At 35.5% G+C, this 24,876-nt stretch overlaps 5 protein-coding genes across 10 annotated transcripts; 2 read left to right on the top strand and 3 right to left on the bottom strand.

Moving 5' to 3' along the window:
• Positions 1-1,275: 1,275 nt before the first annotated feature.
• Positions 1,276-3,765, bottom strand: LOC104789976 (putative Myb family transcription factor At1g14600). 6 transcript variants are annotated; one of them, XM_087455652.1, is made up of 6 exons: positions 3,364-3,765; positions 2,844-2,920; positions 2,694-2,730; positions 2,199-2,343; positions 1,914-2,076; positions 1,276-1,654 (listed from the first exon to the last, which is right to left on the bottom strand). In XM_087455652.1, exons 1-6 carry the CDS (start codon positions 3,512-3,514, stop codon positions 1,415-1,417), a joined length of 813 nt encoding a protein of 270 aa, XP_087311778.1. In that variant the 5' UTR covers positions 3,515-3,765; the 3' UTR covers positions 1,276-1,414. The 6 variants fall into 6 exon arrangements, with proteins under 6 accessions (XP_087311778.1, XP_087311781.1, XP_087311777.1 ...); XM_087455655.1 differs by having other exon boundaries at positions 1,914-2,073; XM_087455651.1 differs by having other exon boundaries at positions 2,199-2,346; positions 3,364-3,731.
• Positions 3,766-5,660: 1,895 nt separating this feature from the next.
• Positions 5,661-15,376, top strand: LOC147942101 (uncharacterized). Its single transcript, XM_087455525.1, has 13 exons — positions 5,661-5,840; positions 6,059-6,266; positions 6,527-6,652; positions 6,784-6,865; positions 6,956-7,073; positions 7,173-7,312; positions 7,395-7,509; positions 7,581-7,751; positions 11,475-12,467; positions 12,586-12,649; positions 13,333-13,732; positions 13,885-14,474; positions 14,643-15,376. The coding sequence occupies exons 1-13, from the start codon at positions 5,661-5,663 to the stop codon at positions 15,374-15,376; spliced, it is 3,921 nt and encodes a 1,306-aa protein (XP_087311651.1).
• A 47-nt stretch (positions 15,377-15,423) lies between these two features.
• On the top strand, positions 15,424-16,287 carry LOC147942100 (uncharacterized). Its single transcript, XM_087455524.1, has one exon. The coding sequence runs from the start codon at positions 15,424-15,426 to the stop codon at positions 16,285-16,287; it is 864 nt and encodes a 287-aa protein (XP_087311650.1).
• Positions 16,288-19,664: 3,377 nt separating this feature from the next.
• Positions 19,665-21,616, bottom strand: LOC104789975 (NADH dehydrogenase [ubiquinone] 1 beta subcomplex subunit 7). The gene is made up of 2 exons (XM_010515656.3): positions 21,167-21,616; positions 19,665-19,863 (listed from the first exon to the last, which is right to left on the bottom strand). The coding sequence occupies exon 1, from the start codon at positions 21,523-21,525 to the stop codon at positions 21,217-21,219; it is 309 nt and encodes a 102-aa protein (XP_010513958.1). The 5' UTR covers positions 21,526-21,616; the 3' UTR covers positions 19,665-19,863; positions 21,167-21,216.
• Positions 21,617-21,770: 154 nt separating this feature from the next.
• LOC104789974 (protein NRT1/ PTR FAMILY 8.3) lies at positions 21,771-24,539 on the bottom strand. The gene is made up of 4 exons (XM_010515655.3): positions 24,276-24,539; positions 23,702-24,019; positions 22,829-23,385; positions 21,771-22,745 (listed from the first exon to the last, which is right to left on the bottom strand). Exons 1-4 carry the CDS (start codon positions 24,330-24,332, stop codon positions 21,923-21,925), a joined length of 1,755 nt encoding a protein of 584 aa, XP_010513957.1. The 5' UTR covers positions 24,333-24,539; the 3' UTR covers positions 21,771-21,922.
• Between the last annotated feature and the right edge of the window lie 337 nt (positions 24,540-24,876).

Genomic DNA, 24,876 nt, shown 5'->3' with positions numbered 1-24,876 from the left:
AAAAAATATGATTATGAAAAAAACAAAATGATTAAAAAATATGATGTTTATTGTTTTAATATAATTTTTAAAAATAAAATATGACTAAAAAATCTGCTGTCACTATATCAACATAAAACAAATCTGTTATCATTGTATTCATATATAATAAATCTGTTATCAATCAGCAGATTTTTTAGTAGGAAAAAACAACTGTCATAACATAAGAAAATCTGCCATAACGTATATTGTGCATGTGGGTCAATATAGCAATTTTAAAAAGACTTTCGAAAATCTGTTATCAAACAACAGATTTTTCCATCAATCCAAAAATCAGTCATAACTTACAAAAAATCTGTCACCACTATATGTCAAACTAGCAATTAATTTTACGTTTATAAATCTGTCGCAATGTGACAGATTTTTTAAGTGAAAAATAAAACTGTTACAACAATCATAAAAAATCTGCCACAAAATTCCAAGAAAATTGACTAAAACAATGAAAATCTGTCATGACTTTATAAATAAGTCTGTCGCGTTAAGAAAATCTGTTGTTCACAAAAAAACAGTCGTTACACACTTCAAATAAATCTGCCATAGAAACAAAATCTGCCGTCAAACTCTGCAAATTAATCTGCCATCTAAAATAAGTCTGCCAAAGAAAAACTGCTATCGACAATAAATCTGCCACTTACAAATTAATCTGCCATTACTTGTATGGCAGACTTTTATAAAAAAAAAAAAAAACGAAATTGCAGGAATTTTTAACCAAGGGTAATATTGTCTTTTTTTTTTTCTTAACAAAGCAAAAAAGGTATTTTCAGTATAAAACTAACCTAACTGACCCTTAAATTTTAGGAGTTAATCTAGCAATTAACTGCTCAATTTGGGTCAAACTAGTGATTTTCCCTATTTCTAATTCGTTTTACAATTTTGTGAAGAGAGAAACGGTTACAACTTTAATTCAAAAAAAAAAATATATATATATATATAGACAGAATAATAATAATAATATACTCTTCTAAATTATCTCTACCGTAGGATTGATGAGTCAAAATATTATCTACCGTCAGATCTTGAAACTAAAACGCTGCGTTTAAATGACTTTATTTTCCAAAGCTGCGTTTATTGGAAATTATTTTCTCTACCGTAGGATTGTGTTTTGAAAAAAACAAGAAACATTCTATACCGTAGGATCTTGATAATAAAACGCTGCGTTTTAATGATTTTAAGCTTTAAAGATGAAAACGCAGCGTTTGTATCAGTTTATTTCATTCTCGGTTGGATTCATAAATATATTTTTCAAGATTTCTAATAAACTTTTGAATCTCTCGAAAAACATAAAAATCCAAGTTTCAAAAAAAAAAAAACATCCGAATAGTGTTCACTGAACCTACTAATCTAATAAGGACAAATATTTTTGCTTACTTTTAAATTAGCTACCGAGGAGAGAAATCGAGAGATTAAGATTAAGATCAATCTTTGAAGAACCGAAGCAATCTTTGGAGACGAATGGTGCAGAACAAGTTGAGACTGCTGCTTCACTCGTTTCGCTCACCGTTGATCCGCTGCTTTGCCAGTGATGATGATGATTCAACGACAGAGACAACGACAAATCTTCTTCTTCTCCTCCTTCTTCCTGTTCTTGTTCTTGTTCCCGCCACTCCTCTGTTTCCTAAAAGAACCACAAGACGAGATTAGTTACTAAACCGGATTAGAATCGGTTAAATAGATACTGAAAAACCAAGCCTTAAATCCAAACCGATGAGATCATAATGATACTTTAACCGGAAAAAATCGGTTAAATCAGACCGGTTAAGACAGTAAACCGGATTTGATTTGGTTCGGCAATGACCCTCTAAAATTAAATCTTTTTTTTTATGTAAAAACCCTGTTGAAAAAAAAAAAAAAAAAGAGAAGAAATAATTATTAACCTTGTGGAGGAGGTGATGTGATGGAAACGTCGTCGTATCTACCGTCTTGTTGTTCAAGTTGAAGATGGGAAGAAAGTCATGATCATCAACATCATGATAACCAGAGTCCGAAGTCGTCTGCTTCTGCTCTGTTCTTCCTCCTCCTCCTCCTCCTCCTCTGCTGCTGCACCAATAAGGACAATTCAAATAATGACAAACAAAAAGTATATTATGATACTGAAATGAAATTAAAAGAAAAGAACTTGTCAGAAAACAATAAATAAAAATAAATGAATAAAAAAATACCTAAGAAGAAGAGAAGGAGAATGTGAAGAAAGAGGAAAAGAGTGAAAACCCAAAAGACAATCATTCCTTGAGTGTAAAGACAAGTGATCTTCTTCACTCTCTTGTCTTCTTCTTCTTCTTATTGAAGATGATGATGAGCTTTCTTCTTCTCCCAACCCCAAAAAATGAAATAAATGAGAACCATATTAATGAATATTCTCTTATTCTCCTGTTCTTCTACTCTACCTCTCTCTTTTTAAAAAAAAAAATACTATGTATTTATGACAATTGTCTTATAAATCATGACACTAGACCAATAGTACATACTACAAACAGATACAGTAAAATAATTAAATTCCATCCCATTATTATTATTATTTTGTTTTGATGTTAACAGTTCAAATTAATATTCAACGGTCCCATTCTTTTTCCCAAATTCATCATTTCACTACTTTTTTTTTTCTCCCTTATGATAAATTTACACAAAAGAAATAAATTTTGTAAAAAAATTATTACCTGGTTTCCCCAAAGTGAGTCTAGATCCTCTATACATCTGGTTATATTATGATCAAAACAAGCATAGTTTAATATTATGAAATGAAACATGAATAAGTTAAGAAAAAAAAAAGAGAAACTTGATGATGTTTGGTAAAGTTAAAAAAAAACCTGAAGATGGCTTTTGACATGTGAAATGGTGAGTCCCTTCACATCCATCATCTTAAGAACAAGTTTTGGTGTTGCTCCTGTTTCATCATACCCAACCAAACGAAAAACAAAATAAATAAAAAAAGTGACTATGATGATTCTTCTTTATGGATTACTACTTTTTTCATGAAGAAACAAACCAAAAAAATCCAAACTTTATAATATATCTGAATGAAACAAAATAGCAAAAGCGTGTTTTGGATTCAATAACTTGACGACCATGATAAACAAATGAGAATTTTTCAAACTTTATTAGAACAATCTAGAGAAAAATCCATAATTTAGGATAAGACTGAAACAAGACATGTTTCAAAAACTGATTCTTTACGAAGATGGAAACGATAGTATGTGACAAACTATGAGAAAAGTTCAATCTTTTTTGAAGAACTATCCAAAAAAAAAAAAAAAAAAATCGTAACTTTAAGATATATGAATCAAACAAAAGTAACGAAAGTTTTGATTTTTTTTTTCGAAAACTTACGGTATTGACCACCGAGCATCTCGACGGCGTTAACGAAACAACGGTGAAGATCAGGCGTCCATCTAAGACGAGGAACCGGAGACCGTACGTAAGGCCTTACACCACCGCCGGTAACGTTTCCGTTATCGTTTCTCCCACCACATCTACCCATTTTTCAGACCCAAAGCTAAAACTCCAAGAAGACGAAAAAACAAAAGCTTTTTTTTTTTTTTTTGTTGGTTCTGTGGAGAGAAGAGAAGAGAGGATTTGAGGTAAGAGGTGTGAGGTTTTGGGATTATAAAAGAGCAAAGTCCCTTCTTTTTTTTATTTTGTGTGTTTGTGATTTTGTTTTTTTGTTGGAGGTTTCTAAAACATGACTGTCTCTTTTTCCATCTATTCTCTTTGTCTCTTTTGGATTCACTCATCATACTTGTAAAAACCTCTCTCTATACATATATTAGTATTTTTTTGCATAATTCCAACATTTTTATTAATTATTATCACTTTAAAAAAAAAGTTTTCATTCATTTCTTTTTCCCATCGTAGTTAGTTGTGTTTAAATTTCGGATTTATATTGATTTTGTTAGTTTTGTTTTTAGAGTTATAAAGTGTAATTAGCTAAGCAAAAGTTTGAGAGTTTAGTTTTTAATCAGAGATATAATTATAGTTTACGTACGGTTTTGGTTTTATTACCAAATTGTGTTTAATGATGTAAAAGCTCCAATAGAAGAGACAATTATTTTATTGTTTTGTTTATGAAGTTAATTCCATGACATACGTGACGGTTTTGATGATACGTGAATTAGTATATCGTAAAGTCAAATTTTTAATAATCTGATTATGGTTTATGGTTGGCTCGTCACTTATCTAGACAATTTAGAGTAGCAAATAAAAAAGAATTAAAGATCAACAAGACAGAGAGGGAGGTGTGACATGTGTTTTTGACCTATGTGTTTGCAAACAAATGATACTGTATATATTAATCAACAAAAGTGGTAGTAAATCATACGAAAAATCCCATTTGACTTTGGTTGCATTAGTCTTGACTCTTGACCCCATTCAATTATTATTTATCTTAAATATTTTCCCTTAAATATATTTCTAAGATAATCATTGCATATCAACAACTTACCACACAAGGCTATATCATATATAATAAAGTAGGCTTACACCCTTTAAAAAGCTTCCCCCATCTGACACGTAGCACGTTATTAGCCTTCTTTGTTTTAGTAAATGTTCATCACATATCGTCGGCATTCCGTAGTGGGCTATAACCCAAATATGGTCACACATTTTATAAGCTTCCTTTCTTTTAGATCATATTCACCACATATCTTATGCATTTGTTAATGGGCTAAAACCCAAATATGGCCACAAAAATTTAACGATGGAACTCGGATTTCAGTATTGTCCTCTTCGTCGGCTCTATCGCTTCTCTGCTCTTCTCCGCTTGTCTGTTTCTCTCCGGCAGATCCCGGTGCCATTCAACTCAATTCATCTCTTTTTGTAATTATTAGTCTTAGCTTCCTATTTTAAGGTGCGACTTCTATATTACCAAAATTTCCCGGTTGTGTGCGTCATATTCCGTCAATGGCGCTAATCCGAAGCTCAACCTTCACCTCTCCGTAATTCCAAGTTTAGACAGGTAAAGTTTAGTAATTTACGTCCCTAGATTCATGTCAACGTTACTTCTTTTATATGGTTGGATAGTTAATCTCGTCTTTTGATTCTTTTTAAAAGTCGTTTCATTGTCCTCTGATCCTATTTAGTTTGATAAAATGACCATTTGGGATTTCTGTATACACTTCATTTCGAGGTCTTCTCAATTGGCCTGAGGAGATCATGGAGATTGAGTTGATTCTTCCCATTTCAGTGCAGGTTGCTTGGACTCGCTGGAGAGAGTTATTCCTTTACTGCAAGACAGGTTGGTCAACTATTTCATTTTAAAGTCCTTCGGTTTTCCTCCTAACTATACCCTGGATATACTCTGATTTTATGCCTTTCCTTAATGATTAAATGACATAACCACCATCTTCTTATTCTCTCATTTATTGATTTTGGGCCCATAACTATTTTCATCCCATTTAAGGTAATTCTACCCTGATTATATGCCTTGACATAATGTTTAAATCGGCTAAACGATGTGATTTCCTAATTATATCCCTAATTCTTTGCCTTCTCTTAATTGTGTGTTCAATTACGATTCCACCATAACTTACTAATTACTACCCCCACTTAAATCCTTACCCTTTTCATATATATTTGATTTCATTCCTCATCAAAACTAAAACGCAAACCATCCTCTCTCTGACCTTAAAATGTCTTCCAAATATCCTACTTCAGATAGCCCTACTTTCTCCTATCTCAAGCTGAATGAAATCGATGAGTCCAAAGACACACCAACCATTGTCATTCGTCTACTCCATTTCTGGGATGCCCGTGATTTCAAACGTAACAACCTTCTCCTCAGTGTGGAGTGTCTTCTTATGGATGAGGAGGTACAGTTTTTAGATCCTTTTTATCGTTATATTTATTTCTAAACAACCCTTTCACTTTTCAAAAGCCCTGCGTTTAGAATTGTTTCTAATTTAAGAATATCCTGTCTCCCATTTGTTTACTATCTATTTCTAACACAAGCTAATTATTTTAGGCTAATGTTATACAAACATCTATCCACCCACAACGTCTTCATAAGTTTAGATCTACCCTCAAACAGGGTTGCGTATTCATGATTACTAACTTTGATGTCATAAAGAAACCAAATTCCTACCGCCTGACTGACCATGCATACAAGGTTGTTTTCAACGACCACACCACAATGGATGCTCTTGACTCTGCTGAATACTCTATTGCCGAAGAGTATTTCTGCACTCGAAACTACAAGGACATCCTAAGTTTGGTTGGAAAAGGGGAGATCTTACCAGGTACGATATACATATATTTTCAACATTTGTATATCACTGGCTAATATGACGTTCACTCATTTGTCCCTAGATATTGTTGCCTAAGTCACATGTATTCGCAATGCCGATAAGATAGACGAAACCACAGCCCCACCTAAGACTACTGTGAACCCTATTCTTACGTGTGTATTTGATAGGTGGGTTTCCATGTTCTCTCTATATATTCGTCCATTACCTAACGTTGTTTCAATATACAATATTCAATCCCTTCTGCTTTGTAGTGGTGAAACCGCTTATGTCTCCGTTTGGGAAAACCAAGCATCTAAGGCCCGTGAAGATGTGGAGCTCCAAAAAAGAAGAGCCTATTGTAGTAATTGTCACTGGTGTGAACCCAAAGAACTTGCGTGGTACGTCTCTATCCTTATCTTTATTTGATTCACAATCTAAAATGAGTTATACTCCTTCACCCTAATATTCGCCAGCTATACCTCTAAAGTGAATGTCTGTACTCACTATTCCCAGTGTTATTATATCTAAGGAGACCTTTATCTCAATGCAACTGCGTCGAGCAGATTTTTCTGGAATGTAGAGAACAACATAACAGAGGAATTTCATAAAAGGTAGTAGCATCTTGCGTGCCTATGTTGAACTCTAATATATGGAAAACTTGGCATATAAACTAACAACTGCATTTCCTTTTTAAAATGCAGCCCTTATTACCAAAAATATCTAATCCCTACCATTGAAAACACAAGACCCATTTCTGCTCCTTCCGAGATTCAAAGTATCTCTGAAATCCTTACTTATGTTGATGAACAAAGCGGGAAGGTAATCCCACTTACCATCATGTTTTCTTCCTTTTGTTTCCCGAAAATGTAGTTTACTTGAATTTAATTACACTGCTAGGAAAAACTGTTCTGGTGTAAGGCGAAGGTGGTAGACTTGATTTTAAGTAGTGGGTGGTTCTTCGTCTCATGTACGACTTGCTTTAAGAAAATGGAAACAGCAGGTGATACATTAAGATGTAATGGGACATGTGACTCTGTATCGGCTGTTGGGCGGCTACGGTAATGAACACATTATTTCCCTCATGTCTTTGGACCTCTATATGTATCTTATAACACTCTTCTCACTTTTTACTTATCCCAGCTATCTCATAGAAGTAATTGTTGACGATGAGTGCCAAACTTCAACTTTTGTACTTTTTGATGAACCGGCTAAGAAATTATTCAAAACAAGTGCATCTATCTTGGCTGCCAAAAATGTAAGCCGACTTCAATTACTAATGCTGTCCTTGTCAGTACCAATAACCTAATTCTTATATTTTCATTACAGAATGTAGCTCCCAATGATGCTTGTGGCCTAACAGTTCCCACAGAAATCCAAAACATAGTTGGAAGAAACTTTGTATTCTGCATCAAAGTCCGAGAATACAATTTCTCTGCAAAGTACCAGAGTTTCTCTGTTGCACACATCAAAATACCTCCAGCAGTCCCAGCCAAGAAGGTATGATCTTATTTCTTCACTGATACCCAAAACTCTTTAAACATCATCTTCTATTTTATCTATTTCAGCATTTGTTTCAAATTCCCAATCTCTTTCAACATCATCTTCTGTTTCATCTATTTCAGTACTTGTTTCAAAGTTTTTCCTCAATTTAATCCACCTTTATTGATACCTTTGTTGCTACCTTTGTTATTTTACGAATGTCGTTTTTGTTTCTGCTTCGTAAAACATAGTTGACATCCAACTTTACAATAATAGAAGTTGTTCCAACAATTTAAAACAAAGACAACATGAAAAAAACATACAAAAACTTAAAATTAGTCCCACATGGAACACAACATACATTATCCAAAGGTAAGACATTTTTAGAAAATTTTGTCAAAAAAGGCCAAAAGAACCGCAAAGAACATGAACTAAGAACCCAGGCAAATAGAGAAATGGGGATAGGAAAAACACACACCAGGAGTAAAACTAAAAGCTAACCATAACAAACATTTCGGAGTCTCATATATAGTGGTAACTATTGGCAAATGATTTAGAAACTGGTAAAATATTATATTTTATTATTGTATGGAAGAGGAAACGTAACAATTGTACTCTCATACAAGCATGAATCTCATTTTTTAGAGAAAGAGAAACATTATTCAATCATTCCACTAGCCCAACATGCTTCTTTATATGTTTGGTAAACAACACCTTCATATTTCTTCAAATCTTCATCAGATGTAGGTCCTCTCACTACACCTAGAAGGATTCTCAAGAAATGCAGCTCCCCTCTATCTCACTACACCTAGAAGGATTCTCAAGAAATGCAGCTCCCTCTTTGAGTACATCTTCTCCTAGAAATAAATCGCTTCTCTTTCCTGTTCCAAGTAAAACGACTTGGAATCTCCTCATAATTGAGCGTACTCGCATCTGGGTTGACCCTATTCAAATTTAACCAAGCTGTGAACATAGATGCATCACCATCGTCATCACCATTGTCATCACCATCAAAGAAACATAACTTCACCTGTGGAACCTGAAAAGTTAGTTTAAGCTCAGAAACATCAGCCATATGAGTCGTCAAAACCTTTAGGTCAAATTTAAATGAAACCGAAATTGGAGGAAATATATATAGGCCTTACACAATCTATTCAATTAAAATATATCCCCATACATTTACTACTCGTTTTAAAAATTCAAAAAATATCTTTTAGTCAACAATTACGAAGTATGACACTTCGCATTTTCAAAAAGCGATTACCTCTTCAAAGTCAAATCCTATTCAGTACCCTTAAACACACCAAATATAGATGTTGGTGGAAGCAAAACTGTTGTACAAACAACACACTAATGAAAAGAATCAGGTCAACAATTAAACCTACACAATAATGGCATTTAAGTACTATTCTGTTACAAAGAAACCAAAGGGTCGAGAAATACACACAACGACAACAAGGAATTGAATACCAATATTAAAGCCCAAATAAATACCAAATCATACCACCAACATGAGAGACATGCAGTATGTAGGAGTATAAAAACCATCCGCCCAAGCATAGAAACCATTTACAACACATACAAAAAAAGAAAAACATTTACACACTATATCAATCACTGAACCAGTGGAATATATACTATATGCAATGTACTCTGCTCTAATTCCTACTCAAACAAATCCTCGAAACAACCTCCATCTCAAACTCTCAAGGCCACATCGAGGAGAAAATGACATCACCTATATCATCCCGTTCACACACGAGCAAATCTTACATCCCACTAATAATCACTTCAAAGAGATCACCAACTTCTACCTCACATTCCATGATATTGACGCAGCAACATCAGGTAGTTTAATCAATATTTTGACAGATTTTATACACTCAACAATTGTATTACTTGGAGAGGAAAGTACACAAAAAATAGAAGTTTACCTCGAGATCGAAGATAACAACCCAAATGCAGCAACAAGGCTAGATGTGGAAGTGCTAATAGGTGAGCTAGAAACTACCCAGACCCAAGTGAGAGAAGAAGAAGAGAGGGAATGCTCAATATGTCTGGAAAATCTTAAGAGAGAAAGTACCATAAACACTCTACTATGCAATCACAAATACCACCATGACTGTATTGCAAATTGGTTATGTTTCATTACAACATGCCCAATTTGTAGAAGACAATTACTTTAATCTTTACTACATTCCTTTTTCCAATAATAAATCATGAATAATACCACTTTATTACTCCAAAAAAACAAAAGCACTATACATTATGGCAATACCAATAACCGAACTCAGTTATAGACTATCAATTTAAAATATATTGTACAAAATGACATCTGAAGCAAGATAACAATTAAAGAGTTACGAAATCTAGAATTAAAACCAAACACATGACAAACAACAGAGAAGGAAAACACTATTGGAAGTGTAAAATAAACAGGTTATAGGAAAAAAAAATCAACAGACGCAGAAACGACAGCCTATTAGTTGATAACAATTATACACTGGCAAAGTCATTAAAATATTCAAAACCCCTCTACTAATAACCATACGATGATACGACCATAAGTAAGCAGATTCAAAATTTGAATCAGTAATCAAAAAAACAAATGCTCAGGAACCATGATTTCCTCATACGTTACATTATTAACCTTTAGGTCAGCACCTATATTTAAATTTACAACTATTACATCATACTTACTTCCTCATTTCCTTGTCCTAAAAATCTTACAATTCTAAGTTCCTTTGAAGTTTAAAATTTAGAGACCAAAAAAACACTAAAAATAAAAAGACAAACTTAAAAACATCGTAGTTGGAAGGGGTGGGGAAACAGATTAAATCAGACACTCCGTCAGTCTCACCCATGGATGCTAAGAGAACACGAGAAAGAAGGAGAATTATCATTGCCCAGAAAAAAATTAAAAAGGGGAGACTACAACCAATAACCACTAATTCTTCCAAATCAAATACTAATGGTACGCTTCATATTTAGTTTTTAAAATGTTTCCATGGTTCCCACTTAAGTACTTAGCTTCATATCTGATCTATCAATGAATTAGGTAAGATACCAAAGCGGAGACAAAAATCAGTCAAAACTCCAGCATTACCAAAGCGGAGACAAAAATCAGTCAAAACTCCAGCATACCCTACAAGTAAGCCTCTTTCAAACAATGATCAACTTCGCTTAAACAATGCTTAACTAATCTAGCCGTCACCTACATTCGCAAACCCATTTGTCTAACAAATGCAGACATCATAAAAATTAAAGAGGTGGATAATTTGAGATCAGCTGGTGGGAAAACAACATATGGTAATCCTTAACATATACCTCAGTTAAATAGCATCATATTGACAGTCCTCACATTCTTATGTCCTAAACAGAGTTAGGCCAGTCATCAAGCTCAAAACGACGGTCACTCAAATCTCGCAAAAAACCATCAGAGGGTAGCAAGCTAACAGGCAGGAAACGTCAGGCGCCCAAACCTGCAATCACTAATGGCCAGAGAAAAGATAAGCTTAATTTAACAATCCAGAGTCTTACCAATTCCTTAAATAAATAACTAAATATTCTTACACATGCATCACCAGCTAAAAGGCGTCGCCGCCTACCACCCTCATTCGATTTGGTTGAATGTCCACACTGCAGTTCACTTATGTGGCATGCTGAAAGCACAACGAAAACTAAAGACAAAAGCAAATTAACCTTCTCCCTTTGTTGCCATGGTGGACGTGTGTGGTAAAGGAGACTCCATATTTCCTAGACAGACTGCTTAAAACATCTGCCAATTTCCGCCAGAATATAAGAGTGGCTAACTCAGCATTTGCATATACCTTTACGGGAGCCAAAGTTGACGACTCCGTAAACAATAAACCGGGTCCATACACATATAGAGTTCATGGCCAAAACTGCCACCGTCTTGGATCTATGCTACCTGCAGCAGGCGATGAACCAAAGTATTCTCAGATGTATATTTTTGACACGGCCAATGAAGTGAAGAACAGAGTAAAGTCGGTCACCAGAACGGAATCATCGAATTTCCTTGACGAGGAAACCGTTTCCGGATTGATGGAGATGCTTGACAGCACAAGTGCACTCATTAAAATATATAGAGCCGCCAGAGATCATTACGAGCTTCACAAACCTACGGAGTTGTCTATAAGATCGGTGGCCCAAAGGCACCGTGGGAAGCAATATGATTTGCCAACCTCCGATGAAATAGTTGGACTAATTGTAGGTGATCTATCTTCCACAACAGGGGGTAGAGATGTCATCGTCCATCTCCAATCAGATGACCTTCAAAGAATAACCGAGTTACATCCACTTTACATGGCTCTACAATACCCTTTGTTGTTCCCATACGGCGAAGATGGTTACCACCCAGATATACCATATGCAACTAGAACACAGAAGAAGGCTATCAAAAGGGAATGTGTCACCATGCTAGAGTTCTACGCCTATCAAATACAAAAAAGATTATTACAAGGTACCACTCTCATCAGATCTGGACGTCTTCTCCATCAATACGCCGTTGACGCATATATGGCAATAGAACAAGAAAGGATGGGCTGGTACAGACGAAACCAGAAAACCTTAAGGGCTGATGTTTACCACAACATATGTGATGCTATTGACAGAGGGGATAGTGACACCATGAAAGTGGGACGCAGAATAATACTACCTTCATTTTTCACTGGAGGCCCAAGATATATGGCACAAAATTACCAAGACGCGATGGCAATTTGTAGAACATTTGGGAATCCCGACTTATTCATCACTATGACGGCAAACCCGAATTGGGAAGAAATCAAAGAGTATCTGCAATGTTGCGGTAATTGAATCTCGTGTTTTTAAGATGAAGTTAGAAGCTCTGGTGGCTGATCTTTGGGATGGGGATTTCTTCGGCGAGGCCAACTCAAGTAAGAAGCTATCTTTAAAATTAATAGCAATTAAACAAGTTCTGGAAAAATAACCCTCAATGTATTTCAATGTAGTGGTGTACATATTTGGGTTGTCGATTAAAACTACACGAGAAAACTCAGAAACATAAAACGAAACACAAACCTGATACTAATATAATTATAAGAATAAACAAATACCAACTCTTTCTCAGTAAGAGAGTCACCATTTATATTTTGTATGAAATTTTTTAAAGACAAATATATATATATATATATATATATATATATATATATATATATCTGTAATATTATTATTATTATTATTATTATTAGTTTACCCAATTGACCAAATATTTTGAATACATTATTCAATAAAATTACTTCAAATTTAAAATGATCAAAAACCAGTAATATTTTTGCATATAGGTAACCACAGTTTTAAGATATGGTTAACTCGTTAGTGTAAATGTAATTTCCCACAGTTTCATATACTTCTAACATCCAATCTTTCAAAAACACTTTCAAATAAAACACACATTACTAATTCAAATAAAATATCTCTGCATTTCCTCCAATAGATGTTTTCTAGAGGCTTTACAGTAATGGATTAAACAAAGTTATACTATTCTACTTATTTTATTCCTCAAGTAATCAGTTAGACAACTAGCAATTTACACAATCTTTTGACGATGTTTTAACAGGGCAAAAACCAGTTCGAAATAACAATACTAATGCTCCTAAAATTCATATTGCAGTCGTATACACCATCGAGTTCCAAAAGCAGGGCTTGCCTCATGCGCATATCTTGGTGTGGCTGAGAGATGATATGAGGAATCCTACCAATACAGACATAGACAAAATAATCTCCGCTGAGATCCCCGATGAGAACAACGATCCTGAAGGTTATAAATTGGTCGAGCAGTTTATGACGCAGGGTCCATGTGGCAAAGATAATCCAAATTTGGCATGCACTGAGAATGGCTTATGCACGAGAGGATTCCCAAAACCATACACATATAAAACAGAGTTCGATGACAAAGGTTTTGTGACCTACCGACGACGGCGTAATTCAACGAACTACAATACTAAAGGGGGTACACAGTTAGATAACCGATTTGTTGTCCCACACAATCTTCCATTGCTTAAAAAGTACAAGGCGCATATCAATGTGGAGTGGTGTTGCAAAACAGAGGCAATAAAGTATTTGTTCAAATATGTAACCAAGGGAGTTGACAAGGCGACCATTGTTGTAGGAAGGAAAAAGGAACTACTGGAGAAGCTGGTTGCAGCAACCAAAATATTGAAGACATAGACGAGATAAGAAAGTATCAAGAATGCCGTTATCTATCAGCATGTGAGGCTATGTGGCGCATCTTTGCCTTCGACATTCATTATAGCAAACCAGCCGTACAACGCCTTACTTTACATTTACGGGACCAACAACCTGTTACATATAGTGCAGACCAAAGTCTTGACAATGTAATCTCACGGCCTGGTATTGACATAACCATGTTCACAGAGTGGATGAAGACGAACGAAACAGACCCTTTCGCACGTACATTAAAATATGCTCAATTCCCACTATGGTATGTGTGGAATACAACCCCAAAAATGTGGATAAGAAGAAAGCAAGGTCACACCATCGGCAGGATTGTCAACATCGATCCAACAGTAGGTGAGCTGTACTACTTGAGACTGCTTCTAGGCGTGGTCATAGGACCAACAAGTTATGACGATATATTAACTGTCGATGGAATCATTTACGATGACTTCAAAGGTGCGTGTTTGGCCAGGGGTATGCTTGATGGAGACAAAGAATGGGTAGAAGCATTAGAGGAAACTCGTCAGTGGGGTTTCCCATGCCAGTTGTGTAGTCTCTTTGTCACACTCTTAATCTATAGTTATCTTAGCAGCCCATTGAATTTGTGGAACCACTCTTGGTTGTATATGGCAGAGGATATTGAGCACACGTAACGAAAAAAACTGAAACTCACCAAACTCCACCTCACAGAGGAGCAGCTAAAGAACTACACATTGCTAGAGATTGAGAAAATCCTGCAGCAACACGACAAAATACTTTCAGATTTCCCAGACATGCCTATGCCAGACAAAGAGCTGATGAAAGAGCTGAATAATTCATATCTTATGGAAGAGCAAGGTTACGATAAAGACGAACAACAAACAGAGCATGATCGTTTATTTGTGAGTTTGAATGAAGAACAGAGATTGGTCTTCCATGCAGTGATGGACTCCATTGAAAATGGAGATGAAAGATTCTTCTTCCTTAATGGACCAGGGGGGACTGGTAAGACGTACTTATACACAACATTAATAACAAAGTTAAGAGCAATGGAAAAGGTTGTATTGCCCGTTGCATCTTCAGGCATTGCAGCTTTGCTTCTCCCAAGAGGGCGCACAACCCACTCAAGCTTCAAAATCCCAATAACCATGCATGAGCATTCTATGTGTGAAATCAAAAAAGGATCGATGCTTGCTGAGCTGTTAAGGAAAACAGATTTGATCATTTGGGATGAGGCACCAATGACTCATCGTTTTGCATTTGAGGCGGTTGACAGAGCATTGCGGGATCTTCTTGCGGAAGATGATCCCAAAGCAATGCACAAACTTTTTGGGGGGGAAGACGGTATTACTTGGTGGCGATTTCAGACAAATCTTACCCGTTATATCAGGAGGCAGTCGTCAAGACACGGTCTTAGCAACAATAAACTCATCATATCTGTGTGATTCATGTAAGTTCTATAGCCTAACCCAGAATATGCGTTTAAAAGTGGATGAGATTAAATTTGCTCAATCGGATACTTCAAGTTGGGGATGGAACAACGCCAAAAAAAAAAAATAGAGATAGCTACGACGAGGTTGGCGACATCAAATTTAATGGAAAACTACTCCTACAAAACGGCGAGAAACAGATTGCACAATTAGCGACTGATGTATATCCGGATTTCAAGACTTCGTATCTATACCGAGAATACATTACAAAGAGGGCGATTCTAACTCCAAAGAATGACACTGCTCACGAACTGAATATGTTTCTCCAAGACAAAATCCCAGGTGACGCAAATGAATATTTGAGTGCGGACAGTATTGAGATGGATGGGGATTCAAACGACTCAGATGAACTGCTCTACCCTGCAGAATTTTTGAACTCCCTCAAAGTATCAGGTTTGCCAGATCATTGTTTGAAACTAAAAATAGGGTCTCCAATTATGCTTATACGGAATCTGAATCAGAAAGAAAGATTTTGCAATGGAACCAGGCTAATAATGACACGATTGGGAACCAGAGTAATTGAAGCAGAGATCTTAACTGGTACAGCAGTTGGTAACAAGGTGGTCATCCCAAGGATAATACTATCTCCACCTGATCAGAAGTGGCCATTCAAATTAAAAAGACGACAATTCCCTCTACGTTTGAGCTACGCAATGACTATTAATAAAAGTCAAAGCCAAAGTTTGGAACAAGTTGGCTTATATTTACCAAAACTCGTTTTCAGTCATGGAGAATTGTATGTGGCGCTATCACGAGTAACATCAGAAGGAGGATTGAAGGTCCTTAACATGGAGGAGGAGGCAACACATACAATTAAAAACATTGTATACAAAGAAGTATTCAACAACGCAACCACATATAGGTAACAGCAGGTATCCTCTCAATCACAAAGTAAGCTATGTTGTCATTTCACACTTCTGCTTCATTCCCTCTTTTTAACCAAAAAACGAGCTAAATCATGCTTAGTTCGTATGAAATAATTGCAGAAATGCGTAGTTCATCCGCAGCTCCATCCAACAGTAATTTTAGAAAGAGGCTTCACGAAAACTAAAGATAGGAAATAAAACGAGAGAGCCCAGCTACAAACCAACGACATTGTCCATCTGGTATGAAATCCTTCTCTTCACTCTTTGTTTTAATAGAGACTCTATTAGTTTGTTTTGGAAGCTTCGACGGACAACGGAGGAGGGAGAGATAAAAATACACATTAGCTTTGAACAACACACACCATCAAGAGACAACAGGCATCACAAATAAATAGAGGTATCCTTCCTAACAATAATATATTTATACTGAAAATAACCAAAAACCAAATTTAAATTCAATAAATATGACACATAGCTCTCCCAGATTGTCAACTAAAAGGAGGACCAAAGCAACAACATAGGGAACGATGTCAAGCAATGGAAGACAAATGAAGATGAAGATCATCAAAGGCATGGGAAAAATTACTCCACAGAAAGTATCCTTCACATGGGGCACACCCAAAGTATCCGTATCCTAAAATTATTTTTCTATTCATACTTAACTTCATATTTAAATCCATATTTAACTCCCATATCCCCATATTGACACTTCACTTTATATACTTTGTACATGTACCAATGTATTGTTTTCCTCCTGAGGATACACTCCTACTAGATATACTACTACATGGAGGATACATTACTACATTATCCTCAACCATTACTTGAAGTCAAGGCACACCAAAACTGTTACGCAAAGGTTTATTACATGATTTCTATTTCGTAGGAAAATCATTACAATGTAAACCACACCGGAGGCTTTTTCCGGCATATTATAGTTGATGTTGAGAGGTGAGTCTCTCTCCAGACGTAGCGGTTGCCACCGTGAACTGGGTTAACAAAGGTACATGTTTTCAAGAAAATCAACCAAAAATAGTTTCGAATTAGGGGAGAAAAAATAATAACATAAACAATCATACGAGATACAATACAGCAAAATATAATCCACAAAATAATATTATTACAACCAATCTAACCCACGCAATGCGTGCGATTTTACCTAGTATATATATACACACAACTTTCATGTAAAACAATTAAACACCTTTGTTTGATATTACAAAAAACCAAATATTCTTTAGTTTCTAACACAAGAAATTACATTATAGGGATTTGGGATTTATCCAAATGAAGAAGTTTCCTCTAATTTTTTACTTGCTCTCTTTCTCACCACAGCTAAGTTTTTAGGCCAAAATGAATTAAATTTAAATTTAAATTAAAAATAGTCCAACTGCTTAGCTTTGACCATAGCATAATTATTGTTTCTCCTTTTTTCTTATTTATTTTTTTTTTTTTTAATTTTGTAGGGTTTCGTGTTAAACTTTCTGATTTCAATAAATCAACAAATTTTACAATGGTCCTTCGTTATGTCTTTTGGACCACCGTTTTGACTTCATTCCCCCTAGCTAATTCCCTTACTCATTTTTTTCTCCCATTTGATTTGCCATTTATATTTTTTTTTCTCTTCCCTATTAAGTAATACTAATAAGAATTATTTATTTTACCCAAAGTATATATCTTTTGTCCCCATACTCTGGCTCTATGTGTCTAACACCTTTTCTTCTTATTTTTTCATTGTTGCTTTGGAATACATCGAAGACGAATCAAAACCATCATATCCCCTATATGGTAGCCGACAATAATTACTGATTTCTCCAATTTTTCTAACCATGGGTTCAATATTAACAAAATATATAATATTATTGTGGGCAGATTTTAAAATCAAACGTAATAAAAATATATATATATATTAAGACCTTTAAATAATGCAGACTACTATGTTTGCCCTTTTTCTCTCATTCATGCACATTCTCTATATTATTATAAAAGCGTGGAATTATCTGCGTATATGCCATTGCCAAAATGCTTTAATGGTTTAAGAGAATTTTAAACAATGGTTTAAAGAAAAAGTTTAGTGGTCGATTAGACGGTAACTAATATAAATTATTTAATCATCAGCTTTGTCAAAGACACACGAGTTGCGTATGTTATCTATAATATTTGACTAGACGAATGATACAAAAAGCTACCTAGGTCATATCATTGATCAGAGTAATCACATTCCAAGGCGTTTATTAGTGAAACATTGTTATAATTAATCAAGCAGAGTTATAACTTTTCATCAAACACAAATTTATTTTTCTCTAAATACTGTGATATAATCATGTTACTTGTTAGTTTGATATTTTCAAACTGGGAATCAATCGTAAAAACTGCTATGGATGGAATAAAAGTCTAACCGAATGTTCAAGTGTCAAAATTGTTAGTACTATAGTATTATTATTCGGTGATAAATAAATGAGAAGAAAAAAATGGAAGGAAATGATAAATAATACATTAAATGAGCCTGGCAGAGACAAATAGCTCCAAGAGAAATTGAATGAGTAATTGACTGTGGAGAAGGTCCATGATTCATGGCTTTTACCACAATCAAAAACATTCAATAATTCTCTTTGTTTTTTTTTTTAAAAATATTATTATAAAACTTTGTTCATATGTATGTATATGTAAGATAATGTAACCCAACTGGCTTTTTGGACTATAAAACCATAACATTCTCTTTTTTTTTTTTTCTTTTGTGTGGAATTTTTTTTGGAAAATCTTACCTAACCATATACAATTGTATATAGATTTGGCGATTGTTAAAACTATTATTATTTTTCTATTGGGTCAATTTTTCTCTTCACCCATTGATTGAACTCAATCATAGAACAAGGCAAATTCTTTACGATGATTAAAAAAAGTAATATAAAAAGGTGTAATCCATATGAAACACCTAGAGAGAACATAGAAGAATTAACTTTTCACACCTATAGAATAACACAAAACAAAAGTGAAAGAGAGTTGTTTAAAAGTGTGTGATTTGGGAATGGTTGGGCCACAATAACAATAACTAATATATACTATAATGTAATGGATAGAAATAGACTTGCATGGTTATGTGAAAAGGTTTAGATTGGTGAGTGCATAATTATTGGAAGTAGGACCAAACAACTCTTTGACTTTTCATCCTTAACGATTGGCATTAGATTTGATATGTTTTCTTCTTAACATAGCCTCTTCCATTCTTTTCTTATCCACGTAGATGGGATCTTCCATTGTAGTGTATTTGATTTGGTTCAGTAAGCAATTTTATTGAGCTTTTTCACTTGACGAGAAAAGAATCCTTTCGATCTCATAAGTTTTCTTCATTATCAAAGATTAAAGATTGGGAAACCTAACAAAAAGATGAGTTTTGCATCTTATTTTTTTTTGGGGAAACCCCTCATCAGAGTTAACAAGAGAAAAAAACAAAAAAGATAAGAGAATCTTGAACATTCACATCTGAAAATGTAGCAACAATTTTTTTTCATCACTAACAAGAAGAAAAAGATTGAAAAAGCAGAGCCCCAACTTCTTCACAGTTCCAGAGAATCCCTGTCCAAAAAAATTTCAGAGTGTGAATTAGGACTCAGAAGAATGAGAATAAAGGATCAAATCAGAAGAAACAAAATCATTGAAATGTTGAGAATCTTAGACAAAAATACATTTAGGGGTCTGTCTTTAGAACAGAGAGACACTCATTGGTGTCAAATCATATTGGCAATATACACAATGAACAAGTAGTAAAGTAGTGAACACATAAGAACGATATGAAAAAGGAAAGAATCACACAAGCATGCAAGAATACTCAATGGCAAGTGAGAACTAGAAGGTCCAAGGGAATCTTTTCTGTAGCTGTTGTGACATAAATATCTGTATATAAATATCCACCAGATCAACAAGTGTATCTCTCTTGCAGAATCAATAAAGCAGAAGATGTTCAGGCAAAGGTAAGTAAGTGGTTGGTGCTGTAATTTTGCAATACGTCTTAAGAATTTACAAGTAACACAAAGTGACTGTACCTACTCTTAGCCCATGAATATCTGAGACACAATTTACAAGTTCACTAAAGATATAGATCTAACATAAGAAGTTCAAGGCCTAGAAGGGTGAGAGCATAAATCGACCAAAAAAGACATAGTCTAACGAATTGAGTTATGTCTAGTTAATCAGTGAAACACTATTGTATCCATCTAGGGGTCCGCAGCACAAAGTGGACTGTAACAACTGCTAACCATGATATCTGAGACACAATTTACAAGTTCATAGAACATAGAACAATTTGTAAACTGAAAAAGATTAAAGTCTAACGAATTGAACTGTGTCCTGTTAACCAGTGTGAAACACACTTAAAAAAATCCTCTTTTTAATAAACAAGTACCTAAAGGTTTCAGGAAACTAGTGCTACTGAGTACTTAAAGACAAATATATTAAGCTTTGAATGAGAAGGAAACAACACGGAACTCTTTTAAGAATAATAAAACAAAATCTGCAGACAATCTAGTCAATGATAGATATCATAGAGATGGTTTCAATCTAGACATTTCACTATAACATGATTGATACAGCACGAATGTGATTGTAGTGTACAAGAAACTTGTTCAAGAAATAGAATCCAAATGTGCTCAATGTTGTTTGTTCACACGAGAGGCAAAACTGGGGCAATCACAGTGAGAAAATGGAGAAATCACATCTCAAAACCAAGATAATGCATTAGCAATCCCATTTATTCCCTACGGAAACCCTAAATCGAACATGTTGCAGAGGAAACAAACCAATCGAATCGAATCGAGCACACAAAAAACATACACACAAGTTTCCGATTAAACCAAAGCCAGAAAGAGTTACATAGACTCACCTGAATCTGGAATCGTCAAATCGGAGAAGGAATCGAATCGAATCGAGGGGCTAAGCATTAGCAGTTTTAGGGATAAGAGGAACACCGCTCCCTTGTACTTTATTCTTTTTAGCCAAAGCTTCTTCCTCACGGATCTTCTTCATCGCGAGCATCCTCTCCATGACAAGCTCGTACTCGCACTTCTCGTAAACGTGACGCTCGTCTTCGCATTTCCACGGGAGGAAGAACTCAGCCTGACGACACTTGTTGAGAGGAATCAACAGATGAGCGCACTGATCTCTTGAACCCAGCGGTATTTTAGCTGCAGACATCTCTTCCTGCGTTGCGATCATCTTCTTCGATGAACCTGGAACCTCCATTTTTTTTTTTCTCGATCCCCAAACCTCAAAACAAACAACAACAACAATACTCTGATTCTTTTTTTTTTTCTTTCACTTCTCCGATTTGATTTGACCCGGAGATAGTCAGATTCTTTTGTTCCGGGTCATTTTAAATGGGCTCATTTGTTTTTCAAAGCCCAAAACTAATAGCCATTTGATTAAGCTTTTTGCATACTTTCTCTTTATTTAGTATTCCGACCCTGGATTGTGTATAATATTGCAAATGCGACTTGAACTTTTTTAATTTCAAAGAAAAAAGTACACAATTGTTCTGGTAGATATGGGACAGTACACAGAACAGATACAAACAGTTACAGTTGAAAGAAACAAGCTTTTGTATGTAATGAAAGGAGAGGAAAAAAAGACAACAACATTACTACGAAGCTTTCTTCTGCTTATACCTAGCAGCAGAGAAGTAGTAAACCGCCATGTTCACAAGGCTAAGACCAGCCAAAAGCCAGAAGAAGTAATCAAGATGACCCGAATTGAGATTATCTGAAATCCAACCTTGTTGGCCATTCATTGTTGTGAAATAAGTCACGAGTGTGAGGATCAACGAGCTCAAGTAGTTCCCAAGAGCATTGGTCAATAGAGCCAAGGCACTGCACAAGCTTCTCATTGCGTCAGGAGATTGGTCGTAGAAGAATTCTAGCTGACCGATGAAGTAGAACACTTCACCTGCACCGAGAATGAAGTACTGCGGTATCTGCCATAAGACGGATATCGGAACAGGAGCTCCAGACTCGACTAGTCCGAGGTCGTTGGCCATATGGAGACGGATGATTTCGACAACGGCTGCAGCTGCCATACAGAGAACAGAGACAAATAGACCGATTCCCATTCGTTGTATCTCGGTGAACCCTTTGTCTACTCCTGTGAACCGTCTTGCAAAAGGAACGATGAACCGGTCGTAGAGCGGGACCCAGATGATAACACTAGCGGTGTCGAATGTCCCGAGTGCTGCTGGAGGAAGCTGGAAAGATCCAATTTTGCAGTTCATGGCACGGCCTTGTTGAACAAACATTGTTGACATTTGTGCGTATACAGCTGAGAAAATGATCCCGGATGCCCAGATTGGGAACATTCGAATCAGAATCTTAAGTTCTTCAACTTGGGTTACAGTGCATAGTCTCCACGAGTTGGAAAAATCTCCAGACTTTAACTCTTCTTCTGAGATAACAGCAGCTTTGTCAAGATACCTGCATCATACCGGTTACCTAGTCAAACCAAGAAACGCTATACGTTCATGGAAAGAAAATGAAGCGGATTGAAAGTTTTTTACTTGCTATCATTGGTATGTTCGATCTTTCTACTTCCAGCAATAGCAGAGTTCTTGTCTTGTGTTTCATACAGAAGCGTGGGGTCTTCAGGGACTTTGACAGACGATTTCCGGAATGAAGCAACCACGACTTGTGAAATCCGAGTTATAGGACTTCCTCCAGGCTTCTGAAACCTATAAAGCGGTGTGCCAAAGAAGAAACTTGCAATGGCGAGTCCCATGAACACGGTTGGTATCCCAAAACCTAAACCCCACCCGCGATTCTCTTGAATCCAAACTAAAAGACTAGATGACACAAGTGCTCCAATATTGATGGAAAAGTAAAACCAGTTGAAGAATGAAGCTTTTCTAACACGTTCACGCGAGTCCGTGTCATCAAACTGATCTGCACCAAAGGATGAGACACACGGTTTGATACCTCCAGTGCCAAGGGCGATCAGGTAAAGCCCGCCAAAAAACATTGCATACTGAGCTGGCGTTGCTGATGGACAAAAATCACCAATGCATTCCGCTGGCTTCAATGCTGGAACTGAAGCTGAAAGAGTAAGCGCCGACATCCCCTAAACGAAAACAAAACCAATCAGTAACCAGAGCAAGCAAACCAAACTTTAAGTCGATTGTGAAATCAGTAAACTAAGATAGTTGCTCTCTAACCAACATACAGAATCAATCAGTAACCAGAGCAAACAAACCAAATTTAAGTCAATTGTGAAATCAGTAAACTAGGATAGTTGCTCTCTAACCAACATACAGAGCTATAATATACTCAAATCAGTCCTAGGGTGGAATGGAATATGTCTTGGCTCACAAAATCACAACAAGTCTGGCAAAGCCATTGTTGCAAACAAACATGTTTCTTAAGAAAAAAACACTTACGATGAAATAAATCCCGGAGAAACAAGCGATGGTCCAGTATCTTCCCCAGTAAGCATCGGCTAAGATAGCTCCAATGAGAGGAGTGAGATAACAAGTCCCTTGCCATGTAGTAACGTTTGTAGCAGCGGAAACGTTTCCTTGATGTAGCTTAGTAGTGAGGTAAGTGATAAGATTCCCAGCAATACCATAGTAAGCTAGCCTCTCACAACATTCATTACCAAGAATGAAAGGACAAGCTTTCCAGTTCCCTGTCTTCTCCTTTAATGGTGGGTTCCCATTAAAGTCTACTGAACCATCTTCAGCATACAATTTCGCTTCCTGGTTTCAAAACAAAATCACAAAACATTGGAATCATCACCTAAATATTAAAAACGATCATAAGAACAACACTGGGATCAGATAAAACAGTGATTACCCAGAAACTATCTCAATAAACCCAGAAATGTAAAGCATAAGATCAATCTAAAGTCCAGATTTTTTTTTTTTTTTTTTTTTTTGTTGGGGAATTCACCAAAATACTAAAACATGCGAAATCAAAATTAGCTAAACCTAATTGATCAGAAATTGAACAAACCTGTAAAACTAAACCTTCTTCGATGAGAGGTCTTTGCTCTTCTTCGATGGAACCCATCGTCTGTTCTCTTCGCTACGAAACCAAATTTAGATTCCTTACGTCAAAGCAAGCTATCTCTATATACTCTTTATTGTATTTCTCGGAAGACGTGACGCCTTTTTTATTTTACTTTTCCCGGCGACTTTTTTTGGAATCTAATTGGAAATAAAAATCAAAACTGGATAAATAAGCAACTAAAATGTTGAAAAAAAAAGCGACTAAACTAAACTGAATCTAATTGGAAATTTTAATTATAATGAGTTTATGACGTATAAGATAGAATTGTGGATCGATTTATCCATGTCAAAGTTGTTTGTAAAAATATGAATTTAATTTAAAAATAGCCAACAATATTCAGAAATACAGTATACAATTTTAAAGAGAAAATTCATAAATGAAATAAACCAAAAAAAAAAAATCCAAAACTTACATTTTGTTTAATTGGAAAAAAAAACAATCAAAACTGGACAATAAATAATAAAAACTGGAATTTTTTACGATTTTTTACTGTTTTATTTATTTTTATGACGTACAATAGAATTGTGGATTGATTTGTCCATGT

Source organism: Camelina sativa, chromosome 6, assembly GCF_030686135.1.
Source record: "Camelina sativa cultivar CO46 ecotype springtype chromosome 6, ASM3068613v1".
In the NCBI taxonomy this organism is placed as follows: domain Eukaryota; kingdom Viridiplantae; phylum Streptophyta; class Magnoliopsida; order Brassicales; family Brassicaceae; genus Camelina; species Camelina sativa.
Note: the sequence above shows the minus strand (reverse complement) of the source record. Positions and strands in the feature narration are given on the sequence as shown.

Bases quoted from the DNA above. Each gene is read 5' to 3' on its own strand.
- LOC147942101 (XM_087455525.1), top strand. From the start codon at position 5,661: ATGTCTTCCAAATATCCTACTTCAGATAGCCCTACTTTCTCCTATCTC. The intron at 6,866-6,955 runs GTAGTAGCATCT...TTTAAAATGCAG, and splicing joins ACAGAGGAATTTCATAAAAG to CCCTTATTACCAAAAATATC. The intron at 7,074-7,172 runs GTAATCCCACTT...TTCTGGTGTAAG, and splicing joins TTGATGAACAAAGCGGGAAG to GCGAAGGTGGTAGACTTGAT.
- LOC104789974 (XM_010515655.3), bottom strand. From the start codon at position 24,332: ATGGGTTCCATCGAAGAAGAGCAAAGACCTCTCATCGAAGAAGGTTTA. The intron at 24,020-24,275 runs GTTTGTTCAATT...TTTTGAAACCAG, and splicing joins AAGAAGGTTTAGTTTTACAG to GAAGCGAAATTGTATGCTGA. The intron at 23,386-23,701 runs GTAAGTGTTTTT...GTTTTCGTTTAG, and splicing joins TCTCCGGGATTTATTTCATC to GGGATGTCGGCGCTTACTCT.
- LOC104789975 (XM_010515656.3), bottom strand. From the start codon at position 21,525: ATGGAGGTTCCAGGTTCATCGAAGAAGATGATCGCAACGCAGGAAGAG.
- LOC104789976 (XM_087455651.1), bottom strand. From the start codon at position 3,514: ATGGGTAGATGTGGTGGGAGAAACGATAACGGAAACGTTACCGGCGGT. The intron at 2,731-2,843 runs GTTTTTTTTTAA...TAATATAACCAG, and splicing joins ATGTCAAAAGCCATCTTCAG to ATGTATAGAGGATCTAGACT. The intron at 2,347-2,693 runs GTAATAATTTTT...TGGGGTTGGGAG, and splicing joins ACTCACTTTGGGGAAACCAG to AAGAAGAAAGCTCATCATCA.
- LOC147942100 (XM_087455524.1), top strand. From the start codon at position 15,424: ATGAGATTAAATTTGCTCAATCGGATACTTCAAGTTGGGGATGGAACA.